The sequence below is a fragment of the Dermacentor silvarum genome, chromosome 4 (genome assembly GCF_013339745.2).
Source record: "Dermacentor silvarum isolate Dsil-2018 chromosome 4, BIME_Dsil_1.4, whole genome shotgun sequence".
Classification (NCBI taxonomy): Eukaryota; Metazoa; Arthropoda; class Arachnida; order Ixodida; family Ixodidae; genus Dermacentor; species Dermacentor silvarum.
Genome location: NC_051157.2, coordinates 26624799 through 26650057, shown reverse-complemented (window position 1 = coordinate 26650057; position 25259 = coordinate 26624799). Strand labels below are relative to the sequence as shown.

Below are 25259 nucleotides of genomic sequence, written 5' to 3'. Positions count from 1 at the left end.
AACGCCACCCGGACTTACGAATGTTCCTCGCAGTCGTCGGGTTACGCAACTAGCAGTCAGATTACCTTCGCCTGCTACGCAAATTGTAGCGCGGCTGCGGGCTCGCCGTTCTGTTCTGACTGCTCTCTCTCACCGATCGCGGTTGAGGGAGGGCCTGATCGTCATCCCACTGCTCATCACGCGGCACGTAGCGTTTCAGGTCGCATACGTGTACCGGTCCGCCGATCGGCTTTCCTTTCTTGTTCTCGAGCCGGTAAACAAGCGAGGAAACCTTCTCTCTCACTAGATACGGCCCGGTCCACTTCGGCGCCAGCGAGGCAGCGAACTGTTTGGTAGCATCGCTGAGAACATGCTGGCGTCGAAGCACCAGATCGCCCACTTCGTAGTGGACGTTCCGATGCGAGCGGTCGTACTGCGCCTTCTGCTGTGCCCTTGCAGTGCGAAGATTACAGCGTGCTTTATGTAAAGCTTCCGTCATCTTGGCACGTAGATGCGTCGCGTATTCAGCTCGTGCTGACGGCGCGACTGGCATTCCGCTGCGATCCGCGAGAACCCTATCCATCGGATTCGGCAGCTCTCTCCCCAGGTTGAGAGAAGAAGGCGCATACCCAGTCGAGCGGTTCACTGTCGATCGCAATGCAAACCCGATCTCTGGAAGGTAGGTATCCCAGTCCTTATGCCTTTCAGAGAACGCGACAAGCATGTGCTTGATGTTGCGATTGACTCGTTCAGTGGGGTTCGACTGGGCATGGTAGGTTGTCGTTTTCTTATGCTTAATGCCAAGTGCGGCGCATGAGTCAACGAACACCTTTGCAGTGAAGTAGGACGCATTGTCCGTTATCAACTGTTCCGGAAAACCAAACCTGGTAAAAACCTCCATCAACTTATCCATGATCACCCGTGCCGTCAGTTTTCGTAGGGGGAAAAGTTCTACCCATTTACTGAAGTGATCCGTGACCACCAGCAAGAATTTGTTCCTGCTCGGTGTTGTGGGATACGGTCCCATGATGTCACATGCCGCGATTTGCCAGGGAGTCTGGCTGTCGATAGGCTGCATGAAGCCGGGCGGTCGTCCGCCTCGGGGCTTCACGCTTTGGCACACATGACACGATCGGGCGTAGCGAATCACGTCCCGTTTCATGCCTGGCCAGGTAGCGAAGCGACACAACTTAATGTAAGTCTTGGGGCCGCTCGCGTGCCCAGCAATGCACGAGTCATGAAAGTAGCGTAGCAGTGCTCCTCTCAACGCGCGCGGTATCACCACCTTAAACGCCTCACTTGTGTCGTTCTCGGAGGGAATATACCTCAGCAAGACGCCGTCGGAATTCAGCAGATAGGAATCCAGTGCGCTCACAGCATTACCAGCTGTTCCTGAGCGCTCCGCACCGACAGCAATACCAGCTGCCTCCATGTGCGCGGCGGCCGCGCCGCCCGGCTCTCGGAGCCCGTCGAGCACTTTTCGACAAAACGGATCCTTCTGCTGAGCCTCGAACAGCTCCTTTCTGCTGAAGACAACTCCTGCGGAACCGACAACATCTACGTGGTTCACGCTCTCGCCCAGGATCGACGGTTGTTCCGCGTCCCTTACTCGGGCTACGGCCAGGGTTTCTCCCTCGCCTCGGACGGGCGCTCGCGAAAGTGCGTCCGCTGCGGCATTGCTTTTTCCTTTGCGGTAGCGCACGGTGAAGTCGTAACGCTGCAGCAGCAGTGCCCAACGCGCCAGGCGACCACTCGGCTCACTCAAGCGCCTCAACCAAGTGAGAGCCATGTGGTCAGTCTCAATCGTGAAAGCCACTCCGTCGACATAATAGTCAAACTTTCGCAGAGCGAAAACTATCGCGAGACACTCCTTCTCTGTCACCGAGTAGTTCCTTTCCGCCGGCGTCAACGAACGGCTCGCGAACGCAACCGGTCGGAGAATGCCTCCGTGCTCCTGAAGCAAAATTGCACCTAGACCCAGGTCGCTTGCGTCTGTTTGAATCACAAACTCCCTATTCAAGTCGGGCAGCTGCAACTCTGCCGTGTCAGCGAGCACCTTTGTGAGGCCGCGCAGTGCCGCCTCCTGCTGTGGACCCCAAGTCCAACGCTCGTCTTTCCTCAAGAGCTTCGTTAAAGGCGCTTGCACTGCCGCGCAGTCTGGAATGAATTGGCGATAAAAGTTCACCAATCCCAGAAAGCGTCTCAGTTCGCCGATATCTTTCGGCGACGGGTAGCTCAGTATAGCCTCGAGCTTATCCTCACTCGGCAGAATGCGGCCGTTGTCCAACGTGAATCCCAACAGCGTTATTCTGTTCGCAGCTATCTGAGCTTTACTCGGGTTCAACGTGATACCCGCGGACCTCAGCCTGTCTAGGACGTCTCGCAAGTGGCGCAAGTGCTCGTCGAATGTTTTCGAATAAACCACTATGTCGTCGAGATATGCGAGAGCATGTTGCCACTTCGCATCTCCTAGAACTCGGTCCATCAACCTCTGATAAGTAGCGGGAGCTCCGACTAAGCCAAAAGACATTCTTTTGAACTGAAAGAGCCCGCGGTGACAAGTGAAAGCCGTTTTCTCTTTGTCACGCTCGTCCATTTCGACCTGAAAATATCCACGACTAGCATCGAGCGTCGTAAAGTACTTCGCCCCGCCTAGGTTAGATACTAAAGAGGAAATGGAGGGTAGAGGGTACGCATCCTTCTTCGTAACCTCATTCAGCCTGCGGTAGTCTACACAAAGGCGATAAGTATCGTCCTTCTTCGGGACTAGAACTACCGGGAAGCCCCATGGGCTGTTCGACCTTTCCACAACGCCTGTGTCGATGAGTTCGTCTAAGGCGCTGTCAAGTGCTTTCCGTTTAGTCAAGCTTATCGGCCGAGGATTACATTTCCACGGCGCAGCGTCACCCGTGTCTATCCTGTGCCTGACTAACGTAGTGAGGCCCGGCCGGTCCGTGAAAATCGCGTCGTATTCGTACAACAGCGATGACAGTCGTGCCCGTTCTCTCTCCGGCAGGCTGTTGACCTCTGACAAAAGTGGGTGCGCTGCCCCTTGCAACGTCGCGGCACAATGTTGTGCTACCGTCTCTCCGTTGCTTTGATCGTCTTTACCGATTACGGTTTGCTCGCTCGGCTGCGGCTGGGTGTGGCCCGCTCGCGCCGCCCCCGGAGACTGGCGTGTCGCCGCAGGCACGGGCGCTTTTGCGAAACGCTTCAAAACACCCGTTCCGTTCTCTCGGTAACCTCCGCTGGCGATGTCTATCAAAATACCCGACTTGGCGAGAAAGTCTCGACCTAAAATAACAGGCACTGACAGACCGGGAAGATGTACGAGGCGTTGTCGCCTGACGCGTCTCTCCCAACGAATAACTAGTCTAGCTGCACCGCTCGATTGTGCTGTGCCGGAAGCAAGGCGGAAAGTGATGTCACTATCTCTTAAGCGGATATTGTTCTCGCGGAGATGCTGCAACACCTCGTCACCAAATAAAGAAGCGCTTGCCCCAGTATCCAATAATGCGGCAAACTTCTTTCGGGCTATCGTTAGCTCGATGAACGGCGCCTGCGAGTCCGCGACATCTCCTACGCGACAAGCCAAAGGCGCAAGTAAATCGAAATCGCCAGTTGTGTTCGAGATCGCCGCCCGGGACCCAAGGTGGATCACCGGCGGCCTCGCCCGTTTCCCGAACCACGTGCTCGACCTTGGCCCGGCGTGCTTGCGCAGTCACGGGCGATGTGCCCCAGTCCGCCGCATTGGTAGCAACGGCCACCGAAGCCTCGGTGGCGTGGGCGCCCGTCGCTCCAATCCGGCGGGCCGTAGCTTCCACGCTCGGCGGTCGGCATGTGCCGCTCCTCTGTTCTCGCATTAGTCGCAAGTTCCTGCCGCGGCGCACTGCGTGCCGCGTTATGCTGTGCTGTTTTCAGCGCGTAGGCGTACGGGTCCAAGGCGCGGTCTGATAATTCCCAACCACGCTGGACCTGCTCGTCGGCGAACGATGCCGACGCGTCGACCCTCGGGGAATGTGAAGCGATCCCGCCGCCGTTCCACGCGCAGCGAGGCTCGAGTGACAGCGCGGCGGGTGGAGGCGGACGGTATGCTCGCGCCGCGAGGATGTCCCCTTGGATGCGCTTTGCTTCGGTGGCGAGCTCGTCTAAGTCTCGGTACCTACATCCCCTGAAGTAGGCCGCGAAAGTCGGGTGCGCTTGCCGTGTGACGCGCTCGACTTTATCGGCGTCGGTGGCGAGAGGGCTTGCGAGACGATAAAGTTCGTCCATCGCTCGAACATACTCCAGCAGGGACTCGTCCGGATGCTGGGTACGCAACTCCAACTCTCTCCTCAAACGCCACTCGTAGTTGGCCGGAAGAAATTCCTCGCGGAAGTTCGCGCGGAACTCTTCTACTGTGCGGGCTCTGTGTCCGGCCAGTCGGAACCAACGAGCCGCCTGTTCAGTCAGTGAAGCAGGGACCACGCGCGCGAGAAGTTCGGCGTCTGAAAGCCCTGTTGCTTGCTGATAATACTGCAGACGGTCGAGGTACTCGTTTGCACTAGTGCGATCGTGGTACCCACTATAGGTAGGCATGTCTACCTTAATTCGTGGTCGCTCGCTCTGCGACGGGGCCCGCATGGTGTTCTGCAGGGCGCCGGCTAAGCTCTGCATGACTTGCAGCGCATTCTGCAGCATTATTTCGCTTGACGGAATACTACCGCCCGAAGGTTCGGACGCATCCGCAGCTTGCGTCGAACTATTTAGAGGCATAGGTGGCTCTGAGTCCGCGGGATGACGCGGCGAGGTGTTAGGCGTGTTAGGCCTACTTTCAGGCCTAAACCCTGCCAACGTGGCGTTTCCGCGATCCCGACTGTTCCGCGTGAAACACTCAAAATCAAAGCTACCGGTTTGTTCGGAAGCTGCCGCCGCGTTAGCACTAGGCCTCTGATTATCTGCCGCGACCTCCGACAACATGAACAAATCTGGAAAGTCAGACAAGCCCGTCGCCATTGTTTACTGCAACTTCAGTAGTCCCAGCTCCAAAAAACAGAAAAGAAAACTCGCCGTGTTGCCGAATTCGAACCACGTTGGTAGCGCCAAATGTGGGGGTCTTCCCCAACCCGTAGCGCGTGTAATCGCAGCTACGTAGGGTTCGGGCGAATAAGGCAACCAGCGAGTCAACTCAACAACGTTTATTGCTGTCAGCAATAAAACACACTTGTAGAGGGAAGTCCGCTCTGTATAACAACTAATAAAATAGGCTTGCCTCGTCGCGTGTGGTAGTCACGCGAACGAGGTCACTCACGGCTTTCAGCAGGTAAAAATCCGTCCAGGCAGTAGGTCAAGCGAGGTCAGAGAGAGCGGGGGTCTCTCGGTCGCGCTCTTTTATGCCTTTTTGCCTTTCCGCGAGGGGAGTGTCCTCCTCGCCCGCCGGATGCTTTCCCTCTTCCCGCGCGGCACGCGCGTCGCGAGAGGCGAGCGAGAACCGGGAGAGGGCAAAGTGCATTTCTCCCGTGTTCGCCCGGCTCCCGCAGCGCGCGGTGTGCGCGCACGAGATGTCCACCCGGCTGCTGTCGCGGGCGCTCCGTGCGCCGGCGACGGGCGAGCGCCCGCGGGAGAAGGTGGCAGCGTGTGCTCCCCCACAACATTTAATAGGCATATCGGTGCTCATACTGTGATAGGAGATGGCGGGTCCCTTTGAGCATTTGATGTTAATGAAGGGTTCATAACTGATTTATTGCTGATGAATTAAAAAAGGCCCAGTAAAATGTTTTCCTCGGAAAGCAAGCAGCTGCACACCATTATCAGTTGATAAGCGCTGCCTTCCCGCTTTCCTCCCTTGTGCATGATTCGGCTCATCATTGCAAGCTTTCACTCGCATGTACAGCATACGGCGCACTGGGATGATGTTATCGCCCTTACACTTTATCATAACATCGCGGCGACCACGACGGCAGAAATGCGCCTGGAGTGTCCATATTGCTATCGCGATTATGTCGGAATGGTACCCACATGCTTGCGTGTGATCCACGTTCATGCAGTGAAACATCACTAATTTTTTTTTAATCGCTTACCGAATTGACAGATGCGTCTTATACACCAGTGAGACTTATATACATTCTTTTTCGGAAAAACTGCCATATTGAGGGGGTGCGACTTATACAAAGGTGCGATTTATAGAGCAGAAAATACAGCATGTAAATTAACAAACATGGTCAGCGCGCACAGGCAAGCATGAACACATCACACTCAATGACTGCGGACACTCGCTGTCAAAATGTTAGTGTGAGAAAGCATGGCAGCAACAGCGAGCGAAGTGACCTTTGTACTGTGTATTGCTTCAACGCAAACTGAGTGGCGAGAACGGAGCACGCAGCAAGGTATCGGCTGCCATTGCACCTAGAGCCAGCCTCTGTCACGAATTTTGACAAACTAAGGACAGACAGGGTCAAGTCGCACGTTTAAGACAAACATTTATGATTGAAAAAGCGAACGTCAAAGAAAACAACACAAACCAAACAATGTACAGCACAAGCTAATTCTACAGATTCCCCAAAGTCCTCAGATACCATGAATTGGTAAGTCTAAAATATTTAGATTGAGTCCACCGATGTGGCCACGTCACCTCGTCGTTGAGCCCGCCGATGCATCATGGACTCGGGGCGTTGCTGTGTCCGACGATCAGCCCACGGTTCACCTGGTCAGGGGGTCAGTATGGTGGGGTGACCGAGGCGCCTGGATTGCCCAGCCAGCTCCGCTAGCCTGTGGTTTGTCGCCGCAGGGAGTCTGGGAAACAGTGCCGTCAGCCTGTAGCTGCGGCCTCCAGTGTGGCGTCTGCTCAGCTCGAAGGTCGTAGCCGTGGCAGTCGAAGAACAGCTTCCACTGGGTTGCCGCCGTCCCTGTGATCCACCAGTCCTGTCCGGCTTCCAGCTCCTTCTGCCCCCCCCCCCCCCCCGTCATCCCAGAACGTAGCTGGGCTGCTCTTTTCTGCTACGTGTCCTTTTGCGCCGTTGACCACGTAGCTCCGCATGCATTTTTGCGCTTCTTCTTTCATATGTTCCATTCCTTTTATTCAAACACTTTCTTATTTTCTCACTTCTTTTTTCTTTATTTCTTCCACGGACTACTCGTGCTTTCTTGTCTTATCTTCTGCTTTTGACCCTTGCTAATTATTTGTACATATTCATGTGTGGTTATGAGTGGGTTTAGTGTTGAATGACTGCTCTAAAAGCTCCTGAAGTATATAACCACTTTACATAAATTTTTTACTTGACCCAGTCGTTTCTGTCTGTGCTTTGTGTGCAGATCTTCAAAAGTCGCAGCGCAAGTTTGCACGCAAAGGAAAAGCAAAGGTGAGTTTTTGTGATTTTGACATGCTGGCACGCAAGACTCACTTGAATTGCATGCATACAATTATGACAAATTGATATGGAATGGGATTGGATCAGAAAACACCAGGATTTCTTTTTCGCATAAAAATAAAGTAGCTGCGTTGTAATCATGAGTTATTTCTTGCCATCTCGGTACTGCTTACCTGCTAGGACGGTCACATTTATTCCGGCAGCTGTGCGCATCTATAACATAGGCCGAGCCCTCAGTAAGAGACCGTTACTGCAGCACCACTGATAATGCCAGGAGTTGGGGACTCCTGCACCAATTGCTCCATTTTGATACAAACGCAAACTCCTGCGCCAAACACAGAAAATTGACCGAAATTGCGCCACGCTACGCCAGAATGGCTTTGGCATGTGTGCTCCTGCAGTGGCCGCGAACAGCAAGCGGATTTGTTCTCCGAAAAAGAGTGGAGCCATTCACATTCCACACACAGTGGAATATGAACACTGGACTTTTTGGCACTTATGGCATGTTTTCGGTGTACTCAGAACGGCCAGGGTGGCTGTATTTAGGGTTTAATAGAATACAGTATAGTGGACCGAGCAGCCCTGCACTCCCTAGCTTAGGTGCAAAAGAACGAAAAGTAGGCTGAGGGCGCTGCCAGCGAACCAGATATAAGGGAGGCACGCGCTGCAGCGGGTTCAGCGGGCAGGTGTCTGTCCCCACGGCCGGTATAATGTAGAACTATTCCAATCTGTTTTTATGCCCTTATGGGCGACGTCTGAGCCATTTTGACCTATCACGAAGGGCTAATGGTGGATTTGGAAGAAGTCGCAGTTTCGCCTGAAAGGCAAAGCATCGATTGCGATAGCAAATTTATAGACAGCTGTGTGAAGTAAGGATAGTAGTTATATCAGCCATATAAACTTGTAAACATTCGCTTAGTAACTAAATTAACAAGCATGGTGTCACGTGCGCACAAGTAAACATGAACACATCTCGCTCGCCGACCGCGGAAATTTACTGTGAAAACGCTGTAGTGAAGTAGGGCAGCAGCAGCAGTGAGCAAATTGACCTTTGTGCTGCCTCTCGCTTCAACGCGACCTAAGTGGTGAAAATACAGTGCACATGAAGCTATCAGCACTCGCACTCTGTCACCATCGCAGATCGTTTTCAGGATAGGGCCTGCGCGACGGCGCCGTATGGAGCCACCAGAATAGAACTTGGCCTCCCCCCCGTGGTAGCTTGCGCGCTACGAAAGACTGCGCGCTTCCTTCTCGCTTTCTTTCCTTGCGCGCATGAAATTGAGCCGCCATCATCAGCTTACCCTCGCAGGCTTTCCCTCGCACATACATTTACGGCACGTGGCGACGACGTTATCGCCCCTGGACTTTATACGGAACATCACGGCGATGGCAGAAATGCGCCTGGAGTGTTCATATAATTGCTATTGCCATAAAAACAGATTGGAATAGTTTTACATTATACCCGCCCAGGGTTGATTGTGGCTCTCGGGGTCTGCGGTGACGTGGTGACCCAGAAATTGTTACCACGTTGATTGGACCGCATAATTTGAGAACATTTTCCTCTATCATCATAAGCGTCGGCGCGGGAATATATAGTTCAATCGTAGTGCCATCGATGTGTTCGGCTTTACAGAAAAGCATGCGCCATGTCACCGCTTGGCTCACTCTTCCATATTCTAGTACACTGTAGCTAGAAAGTGCGCTTCTACTACGTGCTTCTTGTTGGTTTATTCTGTGTTTTGTCATGGTTTCGAAGTGTGCTGCCATGTTCGATAGTTCATTGTTTCGCCAAAATTCAGATTGGCTGGCTCTAAACTTCTGCAAAATGAAATTTTGTCTGCTCCAAACTGCTCCAAAATGCAATTTTACTTCCTCCAAGAATTGCTCAAAAATGACTTTGAGCAGTCCACCTCTGAACACATTTGTTGAGAGCTGATGGACCACTGGGCATCTCGGGAACCACGGTTCTGGAAAGGTTTTTATGAGAGATGAGAAGCAATAAGGGTGTCATTGAGTGATACATGCAGAAAGGTGCAGCTCCTAAAAATGTATGGCTTCATGGCTTCATTGAACATAGGAATGACATGATCATTGAGGACCTCTGAGGTGTGGTGGTGCAGATAACTCTGTGCTTGCTCAGATATTTCCTGTGATTGAAATACATTTGCTGTTTTGTGGTATTGTGGTTCTGTTACGTGCTTGGAAAATTTTACCAGCATGCTCACTTTAAAATTTACCGTCATGTTGCGATGTGTATATTCAAGCATGCACATAAACAGTAGTGTTCATGGAAGTTGCGACTATTGAAGGCTGATTGTAACCAGTGCCGGATTTAGAAATTTCGGGGCCCGGGACTACCTGCATCCTTGGGGGCCCTAATGACGACAATGATGATGATGACGACCGGTTTAAGACTGAATTTTTCGAAGCCCACATGTTACGTTCGCCGTGTAGTGATAAAATATACATCATCTTTATGGGTTCGGGAAACAGCTTATTTGCGCGATTTCTGGAATTATTTACCGGTTATTATCTGACGTACACGTCGGTATACTTAAAGTGTAAGTTCATCACAAATTCACAATTAGTCGAAGTTCCGCATCGGCACCCAGCATGGACCAAAAAACAGAAGAGCATATTCTTCAAAACAAGAAACATTTTATTAGCATTCAATCAAGTTACGCATAACATTCAACAAAGACTGTACAACTGCAACATTTGAACATTGAAATAGCCAGACGAATCATTGACAAGGATTTCACTTTTAAATCAACGTTTACGTTCAATACGACAAGGAAAAACAGTCACGTCGGGCTCAATTTTCATCACTCGTGACAAAATGGGAACAAGGAACGACTTCCTTCATGCTGTTCATTGACCAAAAACAAGCAAGTGAGAAAAACTCAAGGGCTGTCAAGAAGTTGCCCAGGCCGTCAGTTTTTGATGATAACGTTGGCAGCAAGGAGGCTCAGCAACTTTTTCTTTTTTTCCCCGAATGGTCGAGCAGGGCCCCTGAAGTTGGGGGCTCGGGGCTGCAGCCCCCGTAGCCCCCACCTTAATCCGGCACTGATTGTAACCAATATTTTTGTCCAAGATCAGTTGGCCAGCAAGCAGCTTTTTCTTTTGTGCCTAGTCTGGACATTCATGCAGCTGAACGTTTTGGCAGCTTTTTTAAAACACATGTTCGGTTTTGTAGGGGATGTGCTAGATAGTACCACGTCTAATTTAGGTCCATTATCTCCTACCACTCAGTAATGGCAGCTCTTACATGATTGGTCGGTGCGTTAAGGGGTCACCAATGGAAAATATTTAGTATATGTGCTATATTTTGGTCGATTGCGCTAAAATGAGTGGGTTAACCATTGCAGAAGCCTAATGCACTTGACGGCAGTCAAAAATGTTGTCAATGCCACCTTGAAAATTCCACTCCAGCTTTTTGTTGAAGGACTTGTTGTTGGCTAGTTGGTGTTTGCTTACCGACTTAATGTAGTGCAAAGGCACAAATAAGAAGAGGCACAGATACACGTCACAGGTGCTATTGTTGACCTGTATCTGTGTCTCTTCTTTGTAATTGTGCCTTCGTGCTACATTGTCAGTAAGCCGCTTCTTGTTATTTTGTAGTTTTTAGAACTCCCTGGCCAAGGCTTAAGAATTATTTATTTGGAAAAAGTAGAATTACACATTGCATTTGGAAACAAATGAGAACTGGACTTGGGAATTCTCATGGGCCTTTCTTGCCCAGAGGGGACCAAGTGTACTTCAAAGTGCAAAAAGAAATTACAGTGTCACACTGAAATCATTGCTCAAATGCATTGGCCATAAAATTCCTTTAAAAACAAGGAAACATTGGCCTTTGTTATTGATGCTAATGTTCTTCCAGCAAGCAAATGTGAGGTGAGTTATGAAAGCAAATTCTGACAGCCTAGCCTAATTTAGTGTGCCTGTTTATCTCCTGTTAACAAGCTATCGGTGATGTGTAAAAATTAAGTGAACGAATACAGTGATCGGTGCTCTGGTGTTACCTCTGATGGGCCGTTTCTGTGCTTTGCTTAGCGTCAATTCTCAGCTCAAGCAGCTGCCACTGTTCATGCCATGCTTTCTTCTGTATGCATGAATTGTGTATACTCTGTCCCCTGTACCTAAATCATCAGCCTTTGGTTATACTTCTTGCCTTTCCTTACGCTTTCCTTTCTCTTTCTCTTTTTGGCCCCTTCACCCCTTCCCCATGTATAGGCTAACCAACTGTACGTATGCCTGGTTATTCACCTTCTTTTCTCTCTGTCCACTCATTTCTTGCCCGGACAGCTGTTGACTGTAGTCATTTGCCCACTGATGCCATGCACCGCATTGGTCCAGTTCATTCGAGGCCCATAATAATTACACAATTTCGTAAACTCATGATCCTCAATTCTTCAACTTTCACAGGCCCCTTGCTCGACCTGCTCACAGATTATGGAGGGACTTTCTCATGGGCGCTTGTTTCCTTGAGAAAAATACTCCTGCAGGTCTGCACAAATTTTAAAGGGGCCCAGAGACACTTTTCTAACTAATCATAGGATGGCCTCACTGTTAATATGTTGTCCCACAAATCTCATGCTGCAGACATTTTTCGAATCCTTCAAGTGTGAGATGAGTTTATCGTACCGATAGCTGGCTTTCTCTTGTCTTAGCTAGCATGCTGGAAGCTTCCTAGTGAAAAAGCCAAGAGGGCAAAGCCTTGACCCAAAGTTGAGTGTCGCGGTGGCAAAAGGGCTCGTTGCAGCCCCCGTGGTAGCCGCGGCAGACTATGCTACACAGCACGCCGCTGCCATCTCAAAGGCCACATGCAGTGCAAAGATGAAATGATTTGTAAAGAAATTGAGATTGCAGACAGATGTATTTTCTATTTATTTAATGCAAAATTAGCAATTATATATTACTGAGAATGTTCTTGTGATCACAAAATCACCCTATAGCATTTGTTGGCCAAGTGCTTTCAATGACGACATTGCGGATGCGAGAGCAAGCAACTGCATAAGATAGTAAATTCCCTACTGCACGCAGTGCATTAATGTTTGACTCGCATGTTCACAGGACCCTCATTAACAGATAGGCAACATTTTTTACTATGTTCGAAAAGTGTGTCGGGGCCCTTTAAGGCATGGCTGCGCGCGCACTCACGGCCGAGTTCAGACTTTAATGTGTGCTGGGGGTGTAATCGGCACATGTCCAGACAAAAAGAAAAAGAAACCAGTTTTTTTTGCTAAATGTGATACGCACATTAAATAAATATGCAGAAAGATGTAGGAGTGCAAGATTTTTCTGTGGTAACAGATTAAAGGAACATTAGTCTTCATATTACCAATGCCAAGATGGTATTATTGGCACAGCATTAATTGAATCAAACGTGCGCTTTCTCAGTATGTTTCAATTTGCTGCGAACCGATGCTATTGCTTAGTGTGTTCGCCTTACATTTCAACCTTCGCACATATTTTCTCGCATGGCAGCACATCGAGATTAAGCTTCAGTTAAGGTTACTTGGATGTAGTAATATTGCACGAATAACATTGTTTTAGGAGCTTTGTATTAAAGGGCCCCTAAACCACCCAGAGGTCGAAATTCAGTTGTGTTGCAGTTGTGCACGAGTCTACAATGAACACGTAGCCACGAGAATTTTTCGAAATGGTGCCGTAATAGCGAGTTACACGCGTTTGATGATTGAAACATGGCCCTCGCTCGTTTCGCTCTTTCCTTCGCTACTCTCCTCATCGGCTGGTCTCTCCTCCTCGTCAAGTGCTCCTCCAAATGTCACGTGACATTCCTCGTCGCCAACGCGCTTCTCAAAACACTGTCCACTTCCGGTTAAGGCATGTCCGCGTTAGCGGCAAATATACTGACGGCGAACCGACCTCCAGTGCCGTAGAACGTCTGCCGCGCGAGAGGTGTCCAAAGTATATGGCAGTTCGGCCGGCGCACTGCCCGCTGCACGATCGACGGGCCAATCGACGACGCGCAAAGCTGCGCGCCTGTGCTGCCGGCGATGAAAACATCAGCTGCAGCTTCTGTTCCAAGCAAAGTTATTTCCACTAGATAAAGTGATGCATAAATTGTACATTTTATGAAAAACAATATCCGCTGTCAAACGAGATCTTCGATACTTGTCGAGCTCAGCTGCAGCGCATGGCTACCGATGGGAAACTGCCGGCTCGGCTGTGCTCGCATCGCAGTGGACGACACTCCTAATATCAGCATATTTTTCTTCTTTGTGTACAATTATTGCAAAAAGCGACAGCAACAATAAGAAAATATTGCGGCTCACAAGTGTTGGTAATTCATTTCAAAGCGCCGTCCGCTTTAGCTTTGAAGGGAACCGGAAACGGCCTAGCGACGATATCGACGCCGTCGAGCGATCAGCGGCGGGGAGGCTGCCGCACAAATGAGTCCCGGTCTCATCCTTTCTACGTTGTGGGGTCTCACATGTGCTCTTAGGACAAAGGAACGACAACACAGTAGTGCAAACAATCAAAAGGGCATTTATTGCACCTTTCATACACATACATGCTAGCCGAATTACTACGAATAGAACATTCACATGGGGGAGCGACAAATCAAGAAAGTCCGACTCACCGCGACCGGATAGTGAGCGAATATGTTCGCCCCATGCTATGACACCATCGCCTAGTCGTTCACGTGTACGGTCACGTTTGCACCCGCCTAACCCCCCCCGCCGTCAGGGGGCGTCAGCAGCGCAACACTAGTGCCATCTCTCATAATACGCTGCAACTCCGCCGCCGCAAAGCTACACGGCGAAGCCGGATTACAGGAGACGGGAGCCATATGGGAAAAACAACATCCGGGGACGCGTGTGAGTCGCGCATCCCCACAACGTACGGCAAGGAAATCTCTCCGTTAGCGAGCAAAACCGCTGTCGATAGGCGGGCCCGCAAATGGCAAATGGCGTGCAGCGAGTTACTGTGTCGGTAACGTGGATGGGCTTTAGCCGCAACTCGGCACTTCTCGGCTACTCGCTGTTGCTTCCATGCCGGCCCGTGCTCATGGGAAGCGTGCCGTTATGGACCCTGTGTTGCACGCATGTCTAGAAAGGCCAACACTGTCGCACTCTGTTCGCTCAGCTAATCAGACCGCTAAGCATGACTGTGTTGGAACGCGAGCGATTTGGCTCTTGCGTTGCGGGCTGTAATTACCGATTCTCAAGCGCGCACAAGTGAGTAACACGGCAAGGAAGAGCAGGGAGCGTGTGTACCTGCTAGCAGACTAACCGGAAGTCGTAGGTTCTTGCTCAACCAATCAACATTGTCAACCCGGTTGACATCACCAGATGCACCCTGGTGACATCGTGATGACCGCTGGAGATACCGGAAAGGCCAGGAGAGGAGGATGGCATTGTTTTTTTGATCTTGTGGCGTGCCCGCAGTGCGTAGCGTTGCAGCGTTTGGCATCGTTGATCTTGACGGCATTCTGAACTCGATGCGCGTGGTTACTTGAAATGTTCAAAAAATATCTGAGGTGGTTTAGGGGCCCTTTAAGGCAATACGTAAACTTACAGCTATTCATTGATGCATTCTAATGCTCTCCTATCGTATTTGACTTGCCATTTCTCATTCATACCAATGGTGAAAACTGGAGCATTTTTGTCGGTACCATACTGGAAAACATGAAGGGGAGTGGAATTATTTTCTTATCAATATTTTCTAGCATTGAATCACATTTTTCAATTCAAACATAAACATTTGTCCACATGGAGAAGAAAATACAATGACGTATTTTAGTATACAGCTTTAACAGCGTCTCAAGTCATTTGAAGATGAGAAATGGAGCGGCGATGCATTTCATGATCATTTCTCAGCGATGCCAGTGAACTGCGACTCCACAGAACAGCTAGAGCTCATCAATCTGCAGTGTTTGCTGGAGCTGAAAATCATGCACTGGGAACAGTGCCTTATTCATATTTTTTAAATGAGTGCTTGAAACTGACCTCCCTCTTAGGAAGCACCTACATCTGTGAGCTTGACGTCTTTCAGCAAGAGCCGCCTTGTGACTTCAGTGACCGATGTGACATTCCAAGAGAGAGAGCGAGAGAAACAACTTTATTCAAATAAAGATCGTGCTTGGTTATTGCGGGTGGAGTCCCTCTTCTAGGGCCCCACTGGCTATTGCGGCGTGCCGGGCCTGGTCAAGGGTCGCCAATTGGCTTCGCAAGTCCAGTTCGGAGAGTCGCGCCTCCGACGACCAATTGCTAAGTGTTTCGTTAAGTAGTGGCGAGACTGCGTCTGCCGGACGCTGCGTGCATTGGTAAGTGATGTGTTCTAGTATCAGGGTGAAGTCGCACCATGGGCATCTGTTACTGTGTTTGTCGGAAAACATTTTGCAGAGTCTATGTAAGTGTGGGTAGGTGCTAAAGGCAGCAAGTGCGATGACACCAAATATACACAACCTTTCCACACGCAAAAGATGGCACATTTCTCGCTGAAGAGCAGCTCGTGAGGCTCCCAGAGAAGTTGGCTTTGTCCCTCGCCAGGTTTGAGTTGTGAAGTTTTGCTTTAAAGCCAACTGCATGTCTTAGAAAGGGAATTGCTTGCTCTTTCATAGTGTGTTGCATGTCCCCGATCCAATACTTCCTGGAAGCTATCGATTAAACTACTGGCAACAGCATGGTGATCTTTGAACGTCATTCTGCTTGAAGACCGTCAATGCACAGCACCAAGGTTGCATCTGGCAACCATCATACATGATAAGCACGGGTGCATAGCATGCAAGTTGTAACAGTGGTATTGTCATGTTCTTTGAACGTGAAGTCGCCAGTTTGGTTTAGCATGGACTGTGTTTCTTGTATAATTTGTTTGGGTCAGAATCATTCTTAGTGGAGAAGGCAGTTTCATGCAGATTGGTTACTGAATACGACAAGCTGGACCTCATTTTGTCGACCATTTTAGGACACAATGCTCATCAATGGCATTCACTGGGAGTGATTTTCATTGATGCCCTTCAGTTTGTCTCTGCATAGATCAGTTTGCAAAAAACTGCCTTAAACTATAGGACTTCATGTAGTGCCCTGTGACGAAATCACTTGGTGTAGTATTAGTCAATTTTAAAAGTGAGACATTGTACGTGCAAGATAAACAGGTGCCCCTTCAGTCGCAGTTTAATTGTATACTAATGCAAAATAATGTTAAAAGGCTGCAGAGAGTTCTGGGCTGTATTTTGTTGTGATTCTTTGTCTAATCCATTCTTGTGGCCATAATGACATTGTGTTGATAGCAATGGTGGCACAGGCATTGCAGAATGCTAAGGTGTGAAACTTTAGCCAGAACACTAACCTACTTCTTTTCACATTTTGTGTTGGTGTTTCTAGGAACAGGTGCTATTTGCAGGATTGCTAGCAAATGACTGCGTTTCGCATCTTGGCCGAGTTCAATTTTTCGATTAAAACATATGCTGCATGATATTAAGCAGATAATTCGAGAACTTGGGTTTATTATTCTATCAATTGGTGATTATCACATAGATCCTCACGTCACCATAAATAATGTGTTATAGAAGTCGTGTCATTATGTCTGTTCTGCCGTTTTTAGTAATCAGTTACCCCTGTATTCTCGAACAATCCTCAACTCAAAGTTCTTGAGTTGAGCACAATACTGGAGGCTCCTCCACTGACGAAGACTCCGCTTCTCCAGAATTGCTATGGATGATCATGAAGCGCAGTGACTTCTGTGGAGGGGAGGCGCTGCTATTCACTTTTTTTTAGTTGAAGTATAGTTTTAGGTGGAGGAATGCTCTAGAACGCAAGTGTTAGTCTTCCTTGAAACGTAGTATTTAAAATAGTCTGTTGTATTATAACTGGGGTGAATTTGCAGTGAGAAGGGAAAAGACAAGCTTGAAGTTTTTCCTGCCCATACAAGAATAGGTTGAACCTGCCCTTTGTTAGACCCTGCATGACCACCTGGGATCAATTGAAGTTGCTGTGAACGTACGGCACCTCATCACTTTGCCTTTGTAGGACCTGTCTCTGTGGCTGCCTACAGTAGTCGCTGGAACACGTCTGCCCCTAGACTTCTCTCTCCCGAGGCCTTCGGATGTCACTTGCTCATCTCCTCATTTACTTAGAGGCAACGACATCTTTACAGCTGACAAGTGAGTTGCCGTGTTTGCTTGCAAGTCCCTGCTTGTGAAATTTGCAAGTCCCACCATCCAGCCTTCAGTAGTCATTGCCAAAGAGCTAGTGTCCCTATTAATAAGCCAGAGCTTTTTTTGAACTATATTTAAGAATGCGGATGCAGAATGAAAATGAATCATTCAATGCGTTAATGTGGAAGAGATCCCGAAGACTGAGTTGACATCCCTAAAAACATTGCAGACTGCCGCAGCCTTGGCTGTGCTATAGTAAAATGAGGGTGCATGCAGCATATCAAAAGACTGCCCGAAAACGTAGAACTCGATTATGGAATCCAAACAAGGAAGTGTCCAGCAAGGAACTAAGGGAAGCATTTCATGAGCACTAAGAGATGCTTGACAACTCTAAAGCTGAAAAAAAAAAAAAAAAAAATGTTGACGACTTGAACTAATTGCAGCCGAACAGGTGCCATGTGGTGCAGCACACCACAGCCTCTAAACGTTCCTATGCCGTAGCAGCACAATATACTAATAGGATAGATTCAAAAACTAAAAACAACTGACTTAGTAGTTGAAACAGGTAACTGCAGCCTGCGAGCATTTTGTGCCTTTTTTTTTCAAGAGTGAAACATGGCTGATTTACTTGCAGCACAATTTGTGGTGCCACGGTTTTTGTTCTCTCACGATTTAAGTGGCCGCTGCATTGTATCATATTTCAACTTTTTTTTTTCTTATGTGTGTGTGCATGTACACCATCACCGCAAAGCAGTTAAAGCAACATTTGACAAGAGGTTGTATTGTTTATATACAGTGTGTGACCCATGTTGTTAGATACTCACCCCTCAGTGGTTGTTGCTTGTGGTTGTGGCGGACCTGTGCTCTTATGTCATTCTGAGGTCTTTATATTGTCTACTTCCTGGTGAAATGCGTAAACACCCGTGTACTTAGATTTAGGTGCACGTTAAAGAACCCCAGGTGGTCCAAATTTCAGGAGTCCCCCCACTACGGCATGCCTCATAATCACATCGTGGTTTTGGCACGTAAAACCCCATAATTAAATTTTATTCAATTTATATTGTCTACTTCCTATTAAGTATTGTCAACCTTGTGACATGTTCCGAGTAACTTGTTCCAGTGGGATTTATCTCCAACATATCCCCTGCATATTTTTTTCAGGGGAAAGTTCTCTCTCAGCCCCTCATCACCCATGGACACCAGTCAAGCACTTTGGAGCCCACCTGTACCACTGTTGCCACCTGGCAGTCCCTGCCAATTTCCTCAGGTGTCTGCTTGTTTATTTTAATTTAATTTTTTATATTCCACAATGGAGCTGTGTGAACACTGTCTTGCTTTGCATATGTGTTAAAAGTCCAGAAATACTTGAATATGGAAGAAGTGGCATTGTCTTTCTGTTTTGCTGCCAGTTCCTGGAAGAATAATTGTGCAATTGAAATGGAAATGTAGGCTTTCCAATGTCTTCACTGATATGCACCCACAGAGAGAGTGAGAGAATAAATTAAAAGGAATGGTGACCTCACCTTTGTGGGCAAGGAGAAGGCAAGGGGGGCAAATTATGTGTCGCTGTTGAGGCCTTGCATGTGAAGAGAGAGATATATATATTATAGAAATGAGATGAAAGGGAGTTGCTGGAATAATCTTTGTCCATTTTTGGACGTATCCAGAGTTTTTGTATGTGGTAATTCTTGCCTCTTCCAGAGGACAGCACTGTTTGATTTTAGATTATAAATGTGTCACTCTGAAAATGCTCCATGTTCAGCATGCCACGCTCCATCTTTAATAGCATTTGGGTATAGGGAGACAAATCATGTGCTTGGTTTAAAGTTTTACTTTGAAATTGTATTGTGTTTACTGGGGACTGCCAGTTATATGCACTTTACTAACCTGCTCACATCTGCAAAATCATTTGTAGCACATGTCATAATGTGTGTGAGAAATAAATTATTTCAGGCAATAAAAATAAGACGGTGCCTGAAAGAGAAAAGAGTATGCACATGATGTGATAGTGGAAGTGTAGGTGTCACACTGGGAGTGATCAGTGAGTGCCTCGCGCAGTCTCAGGGGCTAAGTGAAGATGCAGAGGGGCATCATACAGAGGCAGCACTAATCGGCACCATATACCTAAATAAGCACCACTGGTATTGTAGGATGCTTTTTGAACATTGTCCTCCATTACCTTTTGTGTGCTTACTTAGCCAGTCAATATAAATTAGTTTTAGAGATTGAGCCTGGAGCTAAACAGCATTTTTGAAAATGTCAAGGTCATTCTGAAACATCCAATACATTTGTTTCCTTGAAGCAACTTTGACATTCTTTTCTTCGGACTACAAAAAGAGCCCCAAAAATATGAAAAAATTACATGTAGACATATCTGCATGTTTGGATTGTAGTGTCGTCAAGTGGCCATTTTGGTTAACAAGGTTTGTATGTAGGCTGTGATAAAAGCAGACAACATTAATTTGCCTTTATCACCTGCCTATTGATTAATGGTTGCAGTCAACGTGTTTGGCCCATGTTAGATGCTAGCGCCTGTTGTTTCCTTGCTGCTGCCTTGTGGGCTTCATTTTCAGGAGGCATTTCAGAGCACTGCAGCGCCTGTGCACAAGTGTGCAGTGACATTACATTAACGTGTTTCATTTCTATTTTGTGCTCTTCCATTCTTGCAAACCTTGGATGAAAGAACCACGTAATCGACTTCACGAAAACAAATGTGTTGGGTGTTTCTTAATGCACTGTGCAATTTTTTGAAGTGAACTTATGCCCTGGAATGAATATTTAAAATGTGGCACAAATTACAGGAATGGGACTCCTGCGCCAATTGCGCCATTTTAATACAAACGCAAATTCCCGCGCCAGACTGCGCCAAACAAAGAAAATTTACCGAAATTGCGCCATGCTGCGCCAGAACGGCTTCGCCATGTGTGCTCCGGCAGTGGCCGCAAGCAGCGAGCGGATTCGTTCTCTGAATGAAAAAGAGTGCAGCCGTTCACATTCTGCACACCGTGCGACTGCGCCTCCCGCACAGTTTCTTATAATTCTCGCGCTCATAAAACTGGACTTTTCGGCGCTTCCGCAAGTGGCCGGTGTGCGCATGGTCACTCCCGGCTGTTGTCACTGTTGTCGGAACGGTCAGGGCGGCTGTATTTAGAGTGTACTATATTATAGAATATGCTGGAGTAGGCCGAGCGGCATGGCGCTGCTTAGCTGAGGCGCAAAACAAAGCAATGTAAGCTGAGGGCGCTGCGAGCGAACTAGATTATTGGGAGGCGCGCGCCGCAGTGGATAGGGCATTTCTGTCACCAGGACCGGTATAGCCTAAACTATTTTATCTCACGGACAGCATTCTGTGACAATGAAGGGAAAGCTATGGAGGCAAAGCGCGCACAAGTGAGAGCGCTTTTGAAAAGAGTCCCGCATTTTAATCCACGCTCGTTTAGGCTAGGGAAGAGAAAATATAAACAGCTTATTAGCAACACTTAAATAAGACAGAACACACCACTGAGTGTAAAAGTTTACTTATTTTGCAGCTTTACCCTTCCGCGTCAGGGCAAACGCGAAACCATCGCACGTGGAAGCTGTGTCGATTCAGCGTCTGTTCCAAGCAACCAAAAGCACTGTCAAACGCTGGCGGACTACTTGGCGCGGTAACACATGTGCAGCATCCACGCGCCCGTGGCTTTTCCTTCATTCCCACAGAAAGTTGTTCGCGAGTATAGTCTGTGTTAATGCCCATATGGGCGAGGCTTCAGCCATTTTGATCTATCACGAAGGGTTAAGGTAGATTTGGAATAAGAAGTCGCAGTTTTGCCTGAAAGGCAAAGCATTGATTGCGATATCAAATTAGTAGACAGCTTTTCAAAGTAAGAATAGTAGTTTTATTGGCCTTATAAACTTGCAAACATTCGCTTACTAGCTGAATTAACAAGCATGGTGTCAGTGCGTACAAGCAAACATGAACACATCACATTCGATGTCCGCAGACGCTCGCTGTCAAAATGCTGGCGTGAGCAAGCGCGACAGCAGCAGCGAGCGAAGTGACCTTTGTAAGTTTGTGCTGTCTATCGCTTCATTGGAAACTGAGCATCGAGAACACAGCACGCTCAAAGGTATGAGCCGTCTGCAGATTGCTTTCAAGATACGGGGCGTGGCCGCGCAAAGTATGCAGTTGCTGGCGGAGTAGAAGCCGCAGCCCCTCCCCCCGCGCCGCCTCCCCGCTTTCCTCCCGTTCGCGCGCGAGATTATTGAACCGCGATCGTCAGTTCCCCTATGCGCAGTTGTTGCCAGAGCACAACGCCATTTCCCCACGACCTTTCGCGCGACGAGAGATGGCGCATTTGCTCTCTGCTTTCCTCCCTCGCGTGCCAGCTTGAGTCGCAATCGTCGGCTCCCCTCGCGTGCTTTCACTCGCACATATGGCATGTGGCGAAGGAGTTATGGCCCTTTTACTTTATACGCAACATCATGGTGACGGCAAAAGTGCACCCGGAGTGTCCATATGATTGTGATCGCAATAAAAACAGTTTGAAATAGTTTTACGTTACACCAGCCCATAGTTCAGTGTCTGGGTCTGCGGTGATACATGGTAACCCAGAAATTATTTTACGGTAACGATTGGACCGCATAATTTGAGAACATTTTCCGCTGTCATCATGAGCATTGGCGCGGGAATGTATAGTTTGATCATAGTGCCACCGATGTTTTAGACTTTGCAGAAAAGCATGCACCGTGCCACCGCGTGACCAACTCTTCCATATTCTAGTACACTATATAGTTACAAAGCGCGCTTCGTGTTGGTTTATTCTGCGTTTTGTCGTGGTTTTGAAGTGCGCTGCCATATTCCATTATTCCACCAAAATTCAGGTTCGCCTGCTCCAAATTGCTTAAAAATAAAACTGCATCTGCTGAAAATTGCTCCAACATGAAATTTAGTCTGCTCCAAGCTGCTCTAAAAGGCAATTTTGTCTGCTCCAAAGTGCTCCAAAGTTTTACTTGCTCCAAAAATTGCTCCGAAATGTCTTTGGGCAGTCCCACCCCTGAAATTATCTTAATTAACCAACAACGCACAATTCAATGAATATTTTGAGTTCAAAAGGTATGCAAAATGACATGCTTAAATAATATACTGTAGCACACAGTTCACAGGGATGTACTTTAACGAATTAGTTTATTTTGGTGAAACATGCGCCCGACAAGCAGACAGGTGAACTAGTCTTAGATCGATGTGCTGCAATTGCTTAGTGGCTAAGGGCGTAGTGTTGCTAAGCACAAGGTCATGGGATCAAATGCCAGCCACGGTGATAAACGTTTCGATGGGGGTGAAATGCAAGAATGCCCGTGTACTGTGCATTAGGTGCACATTAAAGAAACCCAGGTGGTCAAAATTAATCCAGAATCCCCCACTACGGCATGCCTCAAATCAGATCGTGCCTTTGGCACGTAGAATCTCAGAATTTAATTTTTGATTTAGAATGCTAGATCAAGGGTACATTTTTTCCCTTTGGATCACATTTCCCTTCTTCACCTCATGTCATATGACGATTGTACAATGCACTTGAATGAAGTGACAGCAGTTGCTGTCACTTCATTCAAGGCATCGGCCAATCAGGCGAAGGCCAATCCTAAAATTGGCCTTCGCCTGATAATTTGAACTTCACCAGTCAACATGCACGCGCCCGAATCCTATGATGACCCCCCATTGCGAACCCTTTAGTGGCAGCATGTCTCGTTGAAGCTTAGGAGATAGTGAATGTGTTGAACACATGTGAAAAATATCTCCCATCAAAAAAAGCCTATTTTTGGCCTGCCCGAGGAAGATTTTCAAGCAGTAATGGTAGCTCACAATGTCTGATTAGTGTTTACCGAATTCTAATGCATGTCTTTTATTCTCCCAAGAAAATGAGGTCGAAAATTGCCTCCGCGGTGCAATCAGATAGGAAACCATAACCACGTTCATAACGTTTGTATGCTTTACAGCATAACACTGCTGTATTGCGGCGAAGCTGACTTTAAAAACCATGCTGTAAAGCCGACTTTAGGAAACTAGCTGCCATTGTGCAACACATATTAAAACTTTTTGGTGCGTATTATATTTCTACTTTGGTCACATAGAAAGTGGGTGCACGTTTGATTCAGGGTATGTTAGTATCGGGCAAGTGCTGCCAAATTATCAACAGTTTTTTGTTGCGTTTTTTCTGCATCTTGTTTAATTTGACGCGTCAGGGTCGAAATAACGGAAGTCGACTGTAAATGCAGGGCACTTCACTAAAGCGTGTGTTACTATCAATTTTTAATTTGTTGAGCATCAAAAAGTCTTGGAACAGTTGACAGTTGGTCTCGTAGCAGAAAATTATTTGTGTGCCCTGTGAGCAAGCTTCTCTGAATGACCTGGATATTTATGTCACCTGCAAACCAAAGACTCTCACCTTTGTCACCTGCTTGCTCCAATTGCTATACAGTGTAGACCGCTTATAACGTAAGTCGCCGGAGTCACGAATATCCGCACTGTAAGCGGTACCGCACTATAACCAAAGCAACAATTTTCAAGGCCCGCACATATGCAAAACATGTGCACCGAGCTGCCACGCGTATGCGACAGTCGAGGAATGCGGCTAGAACGTTTGCATTCAATTTACAGTCGAATCTCGTCAATTCGAACCAAATCACGCGGCGGCGCCTCCGACCGGCATTGCTCCGGCACCACCATAGAGTAAAAGCTTAGGAGAGACCCCTCAATGTCACGCGCGAACGAAACAAACCAAAAAAAAAAGGGGGAAAAAAACGTGGCGGAAATTTCACCCTCTCTCAAATGGCAAGGTCGCCGATTCTGCGTTGCGCCGGAACATGCGTGTACGTGCCGACGTCTCAGCCACGCTACCGTAGTCCCCCGTAGAAAATGGCAGTGAACCCTTGTTTCTCCTTTATGCTTCCTCTACATTCTAGTCACGTGTTGACCTTGCACGCTGCGGCTACGGCGCAGAGGGAAGCTGCGGCGCTGTCCCAGGCCGGCCAACGAAACGGCCCACGCCGGCAAACGCCCGCTTCCCGATAACGGCAGAAAACAAAACTTTGGGGAGCTGGCGCCGAGCCGGCTGGAGCGGCTGCGCACACGGTGACAGTCGAAAGTGAGGGAGGGTGAGGGGAGCCACCGAAGCGGCGGAGTTGCCGAGACGAAATCCGCTTCCCTGCCGCCCTCCTCCCTCACATTCCACGGTCTCCACGTGCGCCCTTCCTCAAGCCTTGCCGGTGCCGCTCGCTCCCTGAAGTTTCGTTTACTGCCGTTATCGTGAAGCGAGCGTTGGCCAGCCTTGGCAGTTTCGTGGCCCTCGCTCGCTATGCACGCCGTGATATTTCACGACTCGCACTCAAGATTCTGGTTTCAGCCTCACTGGCTGTTCGTTCGCACCACATGCCCTTCTCCTCCACTTCGTCTCTCTTTCTTCCTCGAGCACTCCTTGGGGTGCCCGTTTGAGGGGAGCGTTCGTTCGCCGTCTCCATGGACTTCCCAGACAGCCGCACTGTAACCGGTATTTCGTTTCCCGCAACTGCACTATAAGCGATACGTGTATACATGGAGTGCTATGGGAAAATTAATGGGAGTCTGAAAACACAGCACTATATCCGATCCTGCACTATAAGCGGTTACGTTGTAAGTGGTCTATACTGTATTTCAGGGCTAGCGATTGGATTTCACGTCTAGCCAACACATTGTACGTATGTGAATCTGCAAATCACACCTTTAGTTAGGCAACATGTTGGGCCAATGGTATCAGGTGTGTTCATGTGCATTGTTCCAGTGATGGTTCTGA

General features: G+C 48.3%; 1 protein-coding gene across 2 annotated transcripts in view; it reads left to right on the top strand.

The window, feature by feature from the left end:
- LOC119449651 (uncharacterized) overlaps positions 1–25259 on the top strand; it is a 69512-nt gene that overhangs the window by 24807 nt on the left and 19446 nt on the right. For both annotated transcript variants that reach the window (XM_049665346.1, XM_037712869.2), the window contains exons 14-16: positions 7270–7316; positions 17324–17457; positions 18613–18718. In XM_049665346.1, coding sequence (XP_049521303.1) covers positions 7270–7316; positions 17324–17457; positions 18613–18718 — 287 coding nt within the window. The remainder of the gene's footprint in view (positions 1–7269; positions 7317–17323; positions 17458–18612; positions 18719–25259) is intronic.